General features: G+C 41.8%; 1 protein-coding gene across 1 annotated transcript; it reads left to right on the forward strand.

Annotated features, from left to right (window-relative positions):
* The first annotated feature begins 1,639 nt into the window (after nt 1–1,639).
* On the forward strand, nt 1,640–9,212 carry LOC106592908 (NACHT, LRR and PYD domains-containing protein 1 homolog). Its single transcript, XM_082978278.1, has 7 exons — nt 1,640–1,839; nt 1,972–2,186; nt 2,375–2,631; nt 2,789–2,917; nt 6,925–7,051; nt 7,129–7,158; nt 8,164–9,212. The coding sequence occupies exons 1-7, from the start codon at nt 1,691–1,693 to the stop codon at nt 8,496–8,498; spliced, it is 1,242 nt and encodes a 413-aa protein (XP_082834404.1). The 5' UTR covers nt 1,640–1,690; the 3' UTR covers nt 8,499–9,212.
* Nucleotides 9,213–12,341: the final 3,129 nt, after the last annotated feature.

Here is a 12,341-nt window from a genome sequence, read left to right on the forward strand (position 1 = left end):
GCGTTGCGATACAGACTAGACGTCATGTTGGGGAGATCTAAAATCGAAAATACTATGTAAATAATCCATTACCTTTGATTCTCTTCATCAGATGTCACTTCCAGGTATCACAGGTCCATAACGAATGTAGTTTTGTTCAAAAAAGCTCATCATTTATGTCCAAAAATCTCCGTCTCGTTAGCACATGATGTAAGCCAGCCGGACTTCTCGTCATGAACGAGGGGAAAAAATATATTTCCGTTCGTTCAAACATGTCAAACGTTGTATAGCATAAATCATTAGGGCCTTTTTTAACCAGAACATGAATAATATTCAAGGTGGACGAATGCATACTCTTTTATAACATATTGGAACGAGGGTACCCAACATGAACTAGCGCGCCAGGTGTCTAATGGGACATCACCGTTCCATTGCTCTTGTTCGGTCAGATCTCCCTCCAGAAGACTCAAAACACTTTGTAAAGGCTGGTGACATCTAGTGGAAGCAATAGGAAGTGCCAAAATATTCCTAAACCCCTGTGTTTTTCAATGGGATAGGTTTAAAGTCAATACAACACATCAGGTATCCACTTCCTGTCAGAAAATGTCTCAGGGTTTTGCCTGCCAAATGAGTTCTGTTATACTCACAGACACCATTCAAACAGTTTTGGAAACTTTAGAGTGTTTTCTATCCATATATAATAAGTATATGCATATTCTAGTTACTGGGTAGGATTAGTAACCAGATTAAATCGGGTACATTTTTTTTATCCAGACGTGCAAATGCTGCCCCCTAGACCCAACAGGTTAACTGATAATTGTTTTCTATTTGGTCAAAACAAGCTTAAAGGTAGAGTCAGCGATATGACGTAGATGCACAAAGTAAACAGCATTGTGGGTCAATTTCAATAACAACTAAGAGCATTGTAGCGCAAGGCTAAACGTCTCCGCTGTTTTGGTCCCGTGACTACCACTCTGTAAGAGAGTGAAGAGAACCCTTGCACATGGGCAGATACTGTGTGTGACTGTGTGAGAGAGCAGTCAGGCATCTTGCTCATCACAATATCTGTGATGCTGCTCATACAAAATAATTTAGCTGACTCTACCTTTAAGCTCTCATCCTAGGATCTACCAGAAATCAGGCCCCCAACATCTACAAAACATGGACCAGAACGATGTTGTTTCCTGCTTCCACAAACATTAATTAATATAACACTAATGTCAGATTATGGTATGCTAATGAGTGTACATTCTGAGACTGTTGCTCACTTATATATTCATTTTTATTAAAAGTCTAATGAATAATTATTAATTCATTATTCCATGAGATTGTCCATTTTAAGTAACAACTACTTTTGACTTCAGGGATTCCTCAGAGCTGTAAGACTTGTGACCATGTTGATATAAGTCATAATGTCAATTGTTACTTTTACATAACTGTAGGAGTCAGGCACAGTCTCAAAGCCAGGTGTGTACTGACCAACCATTCATACTGGGATATAGACAGTCCTGTGTTCTGCTTGTAGTCATGCAGGATTTTACCTGTTGTCATATTTTGTCATTAGACAGTTTCATTGATAAATCCCCAACATTCCATGTAACGTTGAATAAATACATTTGATTAGTTACTTTCGTTAATGGGCCAGTTTCTGGACACAGATTAAGTCTAGTCTTGGACCTTAAAGATCTTTCTATTGAAACTTCCATTGAGCATGCTTTTTAGTCCAGCACTAGACTCAATCTGTGTCCAGGAAACAGGCCCCATATGTATTACTGACATGCTTGTCCTTGTTCAGGACTCCACACACTGGCTTCAGATTGAACCCTTGACTTCCACTGTCCAGGGAGTGACAATGTTCAGGTAAAATAACTACTTTTAACATTTCATTCTACTTGCTAGTGTATTTCCCCATTACCTTTGGGAATTGTCTTCTAATGCAACCTCTCCATTTGACCATTGACCCTCTCTACCATATCTTGTTGTTGCCCTCAGACACAGGACACCCAAAGGGAGTTATGAGTGCACAGTGTCTGGGCTCCGCTGGCTGTGTGAGAGAGATGTCATTCTGAAGTATCACTTCAGGAACTGGGAACCCTACAGTCAACTTCTGAAAGACATGCAGTACACACAAGGTGGTCCATTGCTGGACATCACTATGGAGTTAGGTGAACTGGAGGAAGTTCATCTGCCACACTTTGTCTGTTTAGGTAAAACCATATAGAAATAGTATTCAGAAAGACATTTCCATGTAACTGAGTTTCACTTCCTGAATGAATGAATGAACTATTCTGGGAGTTTGAGTTTACTGTGATCTGGTACTGCATATTCTTTGTGTTTTAGTTGGATGAATAATACAATATTTGTCTTTCTGCCTCCTTTTTATTGTGTTGTTCAGGGACCAACCCTTCCCTGAGGAATGAGATGAAGATTCTTCATGTAGAGGAACATGGAGTGTCTTTAGAGGAAGTGCATGAGGTCACCAGATTCCATGCTAAGATTCTCCATCCCAAGTTCTCACCTATCTCTCTGATACTGAGATTACTGTCTTGGAACGTAGATGTCCACTGTGAGCTGATGCTCTATCTGACAGTGAAAAAGCAAACACTAATTCCACGCCTATACCTGTTCCCCAGTAACCCCGGCCAAATGCAGGTGAGGTATCATTATTATAGAGATGACCTTAACTAACCAGTGGTGCAGTTTATGTTGACACTCATTAAATGAAGATAAGTGTGTTGCTAGTTTTCTGAATAATGTTTGAATTAGACTATACATTGACTGGCTGTGTATTCCATGCCTCGTTTCACAGGCTGTGGAAGAACAGGAATCAAAGTTTCAAGGGTCTAAAAGGATTCCCATCACAAGACCAGAGCAGTCCTTCAAACTGAATAGTTCCTTCAGACTGAACATTCCCTGTTCTACCTCCATCACCGGTACAGTTTTTGCAGACTAAGAACATGAATCTGACATTTAAGTCACATCTCTCTCTCTCTCTCTCTCTCTCTCTCTGTCTCTCTCTGTCTCTGTCTCTGTCTCTCTCTCTCTCTCTCTCTCTATGCTGGCAGTGTTTGGTGCATGCTGGGTATCGTATGAGCGAGTGTGAGTGTTGTCTGGAGTTAGATCGCCTGTGGTTTCTTTCTGGTTTACTTTTCTTGGTGGTTTTCCTTTTTCTGCTGATTCAGGTTTTTTTCAGTGGTAGAATTAGATATATTGTATTTCTTGTTGAATTGTCCTGGTTTTGGTGGGGATGGCGACCCACATGGGGTCGTTGTCCCTGCCACTTGGGCACGGCTTGAGGTGTGTTACTGAAGCTACTGTCACTGTGGAGGAGTATCTGGTCTCAGTAGGAGAGAAGGTAGACTATGAAAAAGTTACGCCGCTTTTTCTCCGTCAACAAGGGTTACGATTTTGAATGTACCGCCTTTTATTGCAAATGAGCGATTGGAACGCGAGTTATTGCGGTTTGGGAAATTGGGTTTCAAACACTCGACTCTGAAAAAGGTTGTTGTTTCGGCGACAGGTGTTTATGTTTTTGGATTCACCGGAGCAGACTTTGGAGTTATCATTTAAAGTCAAGTATGACATCAGACTGTATATGGCTTATGCTAGTACGGGTAGTCAACAGTGATTTGAGTGTGGGGATGTTGGCCATAAGTGACATGCTTGCAGGTGGTCCTCGTAACGCCTGGACTCACTGATGTAGGGAGAGGTGGGCTGACAGTGGTAGGAGCAGCCACAAGCACCTGTTGCTGAGGAACAAGTTGTTTGTGTTGAGGGTACTGAGTTGCAGTTTGTAACAGAGGGGAACATAGCGTCTGATGTGCAGCAGAACATTTTTGTTGTAGGAGCTCAGGATGGATCTGGGGAGCCATTTCCCCAGACTGGTGAGAAGATGCCCAGTACGCGTGATGGAGTACAGGAGGGGGTTTAGGTGGGTCTAGTTTCCCAGGTAGTGGAGGAGATGCCCGGTACGAGTAATGGGGTACAGGAGGGGGTTCAGGTGGAGCTAGTCTCCCAGGTAGTGGAGGAGATGTCCACTACTGGTAATGGGGTACAGGAGGGGGTTCAGGTGGGGCTAGTCTCCTAGGCAGTGGAGGAGATGCCGGTACGTGTAATGGGGTACAGGAGGGGGTTCAGGTGGAGCTAGTCTCCCAGGTAGTGGAGGAGATGTCCACTACTAGTAATGGGGTACAGGAGGGGGTTCAGGTGGGGCTAGTCTCCTAGGTAGTGGAGGAGATGCCCGGTACGAGTAATGTGGTACAGGTGAGGAGTGTTGAGAGGGATGTGGCAGAGGGGAGTCAGGGGTCTGTGTCCTCAGTTGAGGAGGATCAGGAGAAGGATATGGATATTTCTGATATGATAGCAGCTGGCGATGACTCAATCAATCAAGGTCAGACAGGTTGTATGTATCTGATCTCTACTGTAGTAGTTAATGAAGGTGGTGTTTGTGCAGCAAGGTTAGACAGGTTATATGTATCTGATCACTACTGTAGTAGTTAATGAAGGTGGTGTCGGTGCAGCAAGGTTAGACAGGTTGTATGTATCTGATCTCTACTGTAGTAGTTAATGAAGGTGGTGTTTGTGCAGCAAGGTTAGACAGGTTATATGTATCTGAGCTCTACTGTAGTAGTTAATGAAGGTGGTGTCGGTGCAGCAAGGTTAGACAGGTCGTATGTATCTGATCTCTACTGTAGTAGTTAGTGAAGGTGGTGTCGGTGCAGCAAGGTTAGGCAGGTCGTATGTATCTGATCTCTACTGTAGTAGTTAATGAAGGTGATGTCGGTGCAGCAAGGTTAGACAGGTCGTATGTATCTGATCTCTACTGTAGTAGTTAATGAAGGTGGTGTCGGAGCAGCAAGGTTAGGCAGGTCGTATGTATCTGATCTCTACTGTAGTAGTTAATGAAGGTGGTGTCGGTGCAGCAAGGTTAGACAGGTTATATGTATCTGATCTCTACTGTAGTAGTTAATGAAGGTGGTGTCAGTGCAGCAAGGTTAGACAGGTTATATGTATCTGATCTCTACTGTAGTAGTTAATGAAGGTGGTGTCGGTGCAGCAAGGTTAGACAGGTTATATGTATCTGATCTCTACTGTAGTAGTTAATGAAGGTGGTATCGGTGCAGCAAGGTTAGACAGGTTATATGTATCTGATCTCTACTGTAGTAGTTAATGAAGGTGGTGTCAGTGCAGCAACGTTAGACAGGTTATATGTATCTGAGCTCTACTGTAGTAGTTAATGAAGGTGGTGTCGGTGCAGCAAGGTTAGACAGGCTGTATGTATCTGATCACTACTGTAGTAGGGTTGACATTACTCCTGAGGGTTTTTCTGATCACCATATTGTTACTGTTGATATTCACTTGTCCTGTCCATGAAGGTCATCATCTTATTGGTATTTTAATGTGAAGATTTTACATGACGCCATGTTTTGGGAAAAGTTTTTGTTGTTCTGGAAAACATTGAGGGTTATTAATTAGAATTTTTGAATCCTTGAGACAATGGTGGGAGGTTGGGAAGGCCCAAATATGTGTGTCTTGTCAACAGTATACTGCTCTGTCTTGTATTGAAGTTAAAGAGACTATCAGGGCCCTTGAACAGGACATCAAATCTATTGAATTGAAGTTGCTCACTCAGAGGGACCCCGGAGCCCCTGGCATCGATGTTTTACCATCTGAGTTCTATAAACACTGGGGTGCTACCCCCGCTGTCTATTGGGGGGGATTTTTATGAAGTGGTGTGTGCATCTTTTCATGAGGATTCTCTTCCTGTATCCTGTCAACGTACTGTGCTTTCATTGTTGCCAAAAGAGGGGGATTTGGCCCTTTAAAATAACTGGTGACCTGTTGCATTGCTGTGTGCAGAATATAAAATGATATCTAAGTGTCTCTCAAACAGGTTCAAAGAATATCTGGGGCTGTTGGTCCACAAGGACCAGTCTGACTGTGTACCTGACCGCTCTATCGTTGAGAACTTGTTTCTGATAAGAGATGTTTTTGACATTTGTAAACTGTCTGATGTGAATGTGGGTTTACTTTCTTTGGATCAGGAGAAGGCTTTTGACCGTGTGGACCACCAGTACTTGTTCAAAACAATGAAAGCCTTTGGGTTTGGGGATGTTTTTTTGTCTTGGATGAGTTTACTGTATGCTGGGGGCATCATGTATGATGAAGGTGGGGGGTTGGGTTGAGCTGCCCCATCCCTATCCATAGGGGTATTAGGCAGGGATGCCCAATTTCAGGGCAGTTATATTGTCTGGCAATTGAACCAATGCTTTGTTTTCTAAGAGCGAGGCTTACTGGTTTCTCTGTGGCAGGGGTAATGAAGGATCCCACGATAGCACTGTCTGCGTATGCAGATGACGTGACAGTTTTTATTACAGGGGGTGAGGATGTTAAGGTTCTCTCAAACGCTCTAAAGATGTGTGAGGGGGTCTCCTCAGGTAGAGTTAATTGGGGAAAGAGTGAATCGCTGTGGGCAGGTCAGCTTCAGATAGGGTCCACTCCACGGTTGGGATGAAGACTGTTCTTACAGTGTCCCATGTTGGTGGGGATGATTGACTTGATCACTAGCTGATTCTCAGGTGTGGGAGAGGTTTTCTCTTCCCAAATGTTTATATTTGGGACAAAGTACAGGTTTAGTAGAAGGGGTGAAGTTCTCTTAACTTTGTGTCAGGGGCAGCTAAATTAGCAATTTGAAAAACATGAAAGAACAGTATTCGAGGACAGGGGTCTGTGGACGTGGTGGGAATGCTGGAGGGGATGTTGGCAGCGAGACTGAGGGTTGAGTTTGCCTGTTACAAAATGGTTAACATTGATCTGTTTGAGTATATGGGGTATTCAGAGGCTGTTGTGTTGAGTTACTGTGGAGGAAGATTTGGTGTTGTGTTTTTAATTGATGTTTAACCATGTTTTTGTTTAACCTGTCTCTCTCTCCCTCTCTCTCTCCAGAGGATTCGTCTCATACATAGAGACACCACACCAAGCTTTTTCAAGGTGGTTATGGAAATTACAGGGATTGAGATGGAGTTAATCGGTGATGATGAGAGGATAGTATGGAAAGAAATTGTACCAACAGGTAGGAGAATATGTCAATCATAACTTTTTCTGACAGATGCTATTTAGAGTGATATAACCTATTTTTGTTTCTTTCAGATGAATTCATCACTGACACCCATTCAACTAGTAAGTAAACATGAGAGATACAAACCAATGACTTGAGGGTCAGTCAACATGGTTTACTGTAGGACCTGGACTAGTCCTGATTATAAAAGACTGTCTTCAAGAACAATGACATCTCCTCCAGGACTTGATGTAGATTAGCCTGGTTCTGAATGACCCAATGACATCTCCTCCAGGACTTGATGTAGATTAACCTGGTTCTGAATGACCCAATTACATCTCTTCCAAGACTTTATGTAGATTAGCCTGGTTCTGAATGGCCCAATGACATCTCCTCCAGGACTTGATGTAGATTAACCTGGTTCTGAATGACCCAATGACATCTCCTCCAGGACTTGGTGTAGATTAGCCGGGTTCTGAATGACCCAATGACATCTCCTCCAGGACTTGATGTAGATTAACCTGGTTCTGAATGACCCAATGACATCTCCTCCAGGACTTGGTGTAGATTAGCCTGGTTCTGAATGACCAAATGACATCTCTTCCAAGACTTTATGTAGATTAGCCTGGTTCTGAATGGCCCAATGACATCTCCTCCAGGACTTGATGTAGATTAGCCTGGTTCTGAATGACCCAATGATGTCTCCTCCAGGACTTGATGTATATTAGCCTGGTTCTGAGTGCCCCAATGACATCTCCTCCAGGACTTGATGTAGATTAACCTGGTTCTGAATGACCCAATGACATCTCCTCCAGGACTTGATGTAGATTATTAACCTGGTTCTGAATGACCCAATGACATCTCCTCCAGGACTTGATGTAGATTAACCTGGTTCTGAATGACCCATGACATCTCCTCCAGGACTTGATGTAGAGTAGCCTGGTTCTGAATGCTCCAGACTGTTTTTCTATGTCTGTGAAACCGTCCCTAAATGTGAATATGTGATATGTTCAGGTCGTTATTGTAAAAGATAATGTTTTCTCAATACTTTTATTTTAGGAGTCTGCTTCTAAATTACTGAAATGTAAATGTACAAATGTAGTTATTTTGTAACCTGACTCTCTCAGGTGCTGTGTTGGGGGCAGGAGGTCCGGCTGAGAGCAGTCTGACTGGTTCTGCAGAGCAGCAGCTGCGTTCTGTACGGACAGAGTTTGTGAAACGAGTGTCAAGACCTGCCCTGAATGAACTGCTGGACGGACTCCTGCAACACACAGTCATCAACCAGGAGGAAATGGAGTCAGTGAAGGTGATAGCTGAGAGGGCAGAGAAGGCACGTGACATCATCGACATGGTGTTGAGAAAAGGAAATGAGTCAAGTTCCAGGATGATCAACCTTCTTGGGGAGCTGGACCCCTGTCTTTGGTCACAGCTTCAGATCAACAGTGTTGGAGAACCAACCTAATGGCAGAATGGATAGTAACAGTGTTGGCGTACCATCCTAATGGTAGAATGGATAGTAACAGTGTTGGGGTACCAACCTAATGGTAGAATGGATAGTAACAGTGTTGGGGTACCAACCTAATGGTAGAATGGATAGTAACAGTGCTGGGGTACCATCCTAATGGTAGAATGGATAGTAACAGTGTTGGGGTACCAACCTAATGGTAGAATGGATAGTAACAGTGTTGGGGTACCAACCTAATGGTAGAATGGATAGTAACAGTGTTGGGGTACCAATCTAATGGTAGAATGGATAGTAACAGTGCTGGGGTACCATCCTAATGGTAGAATGGATAGTAACAGTGTTGGGGTACCAACCTAATGGTAGAATGGATAGTAACAGTGTTGGGGTACCAACCTAATGGTAGAACTGATAGTAACAGTGTTGGGGTACCAACCTAATGGTAGAATGGATAGTAACAGTGCTGGGGTACCAACCTAATGGTAGAATGGATAGTAACAGTGTTGGGGTACCAACCTAATGGTAGAATGGATAGTAACATTGTTGCGGTACCAACCTAATGGTAGAATGGATAGTAACAGTGCTGGGGTACCAACCTAATGGTAGAATGGATAGTAACAGTGTTGGGGTACCAACCTAATGGTAGAATGGATAGTAACAGTGTTGGGGTACCAACCTAATGGTAGAATGGATAGTAACAGAGTACAAACGTTATGGAGAAAAAAACAGACCCTCCCGCTCTGTCACACTGTGACGACCCTCCCACTCTGTCACACTGTGACGACCCTCCCGCTCTGTCACACTGTGACGACCCTCCCACTCTGTCACACTGTGACGACCCTCCCACTCAGACTGCAGAATTCTTTCTCTTTGATCTTGTTTTCTTTAATAGGATGTCGGTGGGCAGAGCTGGAAGGGTCGTCAGTGAAATGGGACACACCTGGGCTCGGCTGTGTCCCGGGGATAAATACACCTTTCCCCCATTCATTGAGGAGACTCTCTCCACCCAGACACACTGTTGTTTTTGGTTGTGGCATTTTGGGGCTTCGTTGTGTTCATTTGTTTTGGCACCTTTCAACAGCCCTCATTATCACCATCTGTGAACACATCCACTCCCTTCCACTACTGACTACACACCACATTGTTACTTGTATATAGTTCACTTTATTTAATAAATATATTTTATTCTATATCTCCGCGTTGTCTCCCTCTTTGTTACAGGCTATGAGCCGGTTCGTAACAGTGTATGAGAATAATTCTGAATCATTTGGACCGGGGAGAACTGATCCAAGATCAACACTCCTATTCAACACCATGGGGTGTATTCACTAGGAAACAGACCGGATCCTAGATCAACCCTCCTATTCAACACCATGGGGTGTATTCACTAGGAAACAGACCTGATCCTAGATCAACCCTCCTATTCAACACCATGGGGTGTATTCACTAGGAAACAGACCTGATCCTAAATCAACACTACCTGAATTTGTCCAAAAGAAACTACTTTTTTGTTGCAAAACGTTGTGCTACGGTGGGTGACTAATTAATACACCCCTGATCTGACTGGGCTGTAAATCTTGGTCAAAAAAGCAACAACAATCCTCCACCACCCTCTTCAGAGGACAAATATCGTAGTTTTATTTCAGCTTTTTTGCTACACATACATATACATATTTACACACATATTTCCATGTGCCATATATTTTTAAATTAGGATGTGATGTTTTACAAAATGTTTGAACCTTTCTAATTGTATGGTATCCACAGATTGTGAGCTAAAGATGAAAACCTTTCCTGCAGGTATTATTATGCGGGTATTATTATTATGTTATTAATTGACTGACTGTGTCTTTCCAAATCGCCCAACATTGCTATTTGTAAGGTTAACTTTAAGCACATGTGATTTTTTTAACCGTTCCTGAACCTATGAACAGAAACTAGCTACATCGGGGCAATATCAGAATAAATGATCTATTGATTCTGTCTCTTCACAACAAAATCTACAGAGCTGAGATTGTTGTATTGTTGCCCTATATATATATATATATATATATATATATATAGATTGCATTCTGTTGGTGGCAAGAAATGTATATAATCATTTAAATTGAAAAACTGTTGAGTCAAGTGTAGTTTTTTTGTACCAGTTCATAAACCATATGCCATGGAATTGGTACATCGAAAATCTCCTCCCAGTTATTTTGCAACCTGTATGGCGCAGCTGTCAACATTTTTGTCCTCAGATGAAACTGGTATATTTTTCCATTTATGCCAGTTCCTTTCAGCCAATTTGTATCTTTTAATATATGGCAGGCAAACAAGTTCCCTACCTTTTCCACTTGCCGCATCCATTTTTGTGGTAGTGCTGCAATCAGTTGGTCGTAAATTTGGATTGAGCAGACATTCCCATTTATTTTCGATAACTGCATATGTGACAACTCCATTTCTATTCATAATATCATAATAAATAAAATACAATTTAAAAAAAAGAAAATCCATAAAGAAGTTTTTTTTATTAATCAATATATTTGAGTATAACCATAACATTTGTTGTAATATTTTTTCTTTCTTTTACGGAGTATAAAACTGTTACGGGAATTAAGTTATCAATGTTCTTAAACCGAACTTCAATTAAACAACCACTAACTACCGAATCTTTCCAGGCAAAACATACCAACAGTTGAATGACAATCAGCACCTCAAATTATAATCCACTGATGCATAGGCTGAGAAACGAACCCGAGCCTCCCGTCTGGCAGTCGAGAATTCTACCGCTGAACCACCAACGTGCTATTGAAATGATGAAGACTGCTCGCAAACAACCCTATTTCTAAATGTCTGTAGTCATAAAATTAGGCACGTACTACCAATACAATTTCCAGAACATAGCCCTAATGTAAATGTCTAAGCCTTTCTCCTGCGATTACTCTCCTTAACCTTGCTCCCGTTTACTCTGCCTCTCTCTTTTTCTCTTTCTCGGAATTTAGGAATAATTACTATTGTGACTTTTGATAAGTTATTAGGTCTCACACATATACGAGTTACTGAACTTATGACTTTTAACTGGTCAATAACCCTATCTCACACGCACATCATTTTTATTTATTTTCCCCCTGCTGATATCCTTCTTCAAACCTTCTCTCTCTCTTTCTCTATACTTGCCTTCTTCTCCGGGCTTCAGACAGCCACACTCTGGCTATATCTAACCCTTGACCTGCTGTTTCCCTGTCTTGTCCCCACATACCTTATGTATCTTTCTGATCATTAGTCCCAACTTTTCTACATCCAAACTTCCATCAAATTCATACTTCCTTCTCCACATTGGACCGAAATAAATATTTATTTTATAACATTTAACTCCATGTATCGCTCATCTCCCGTTAATTCCTGCACCTCCTTTGAGGATTTGCCACCCATGGTTATCCAATAACTATCGTTGTTATTATGCTTCTTCTCACAATCTGTGTGTACTTACTATTAATCTCTATGTGAGTGCTTTCTACCGTTATTATTACAACTCTAATTAAATTTAAAACTTCTATGTGTATCACAATCTATGTGTCTTCTTCTCACAATCTAGAATTGTGTCACTCCTCTCTATGTGGGTGCTCTCACTCTATGCTGACGATCTATGTGTATTTGCTTTTCACTTTAACCTGGTTTTGTTCTATTATGACTACTAATTTGGATCTATGATTATCTTACCTTGTTTTGTTTAATTCCAATCTGTTAATTTGGATCTATAATTAATTTACCTAGTCTTGTTTAATTTAATGCTCTTGCCTCTCCTCCTTTTTGGACTTTATTTCAGTGTTGTCTTTTGAATTGCATCTATGGTTAATT

Source organism: Salmo salar, chromosome 08, assembly GCF_965601325.2.
Source record: "Salmo salar chromosome 08, fSalSal1, whole genome shotgun sequence".
NCBI lineage: Eukaryota > Metazoa > Chordata > Actinopteri > Salmoniformes > Salmonidae > Salmo > Salmo salar.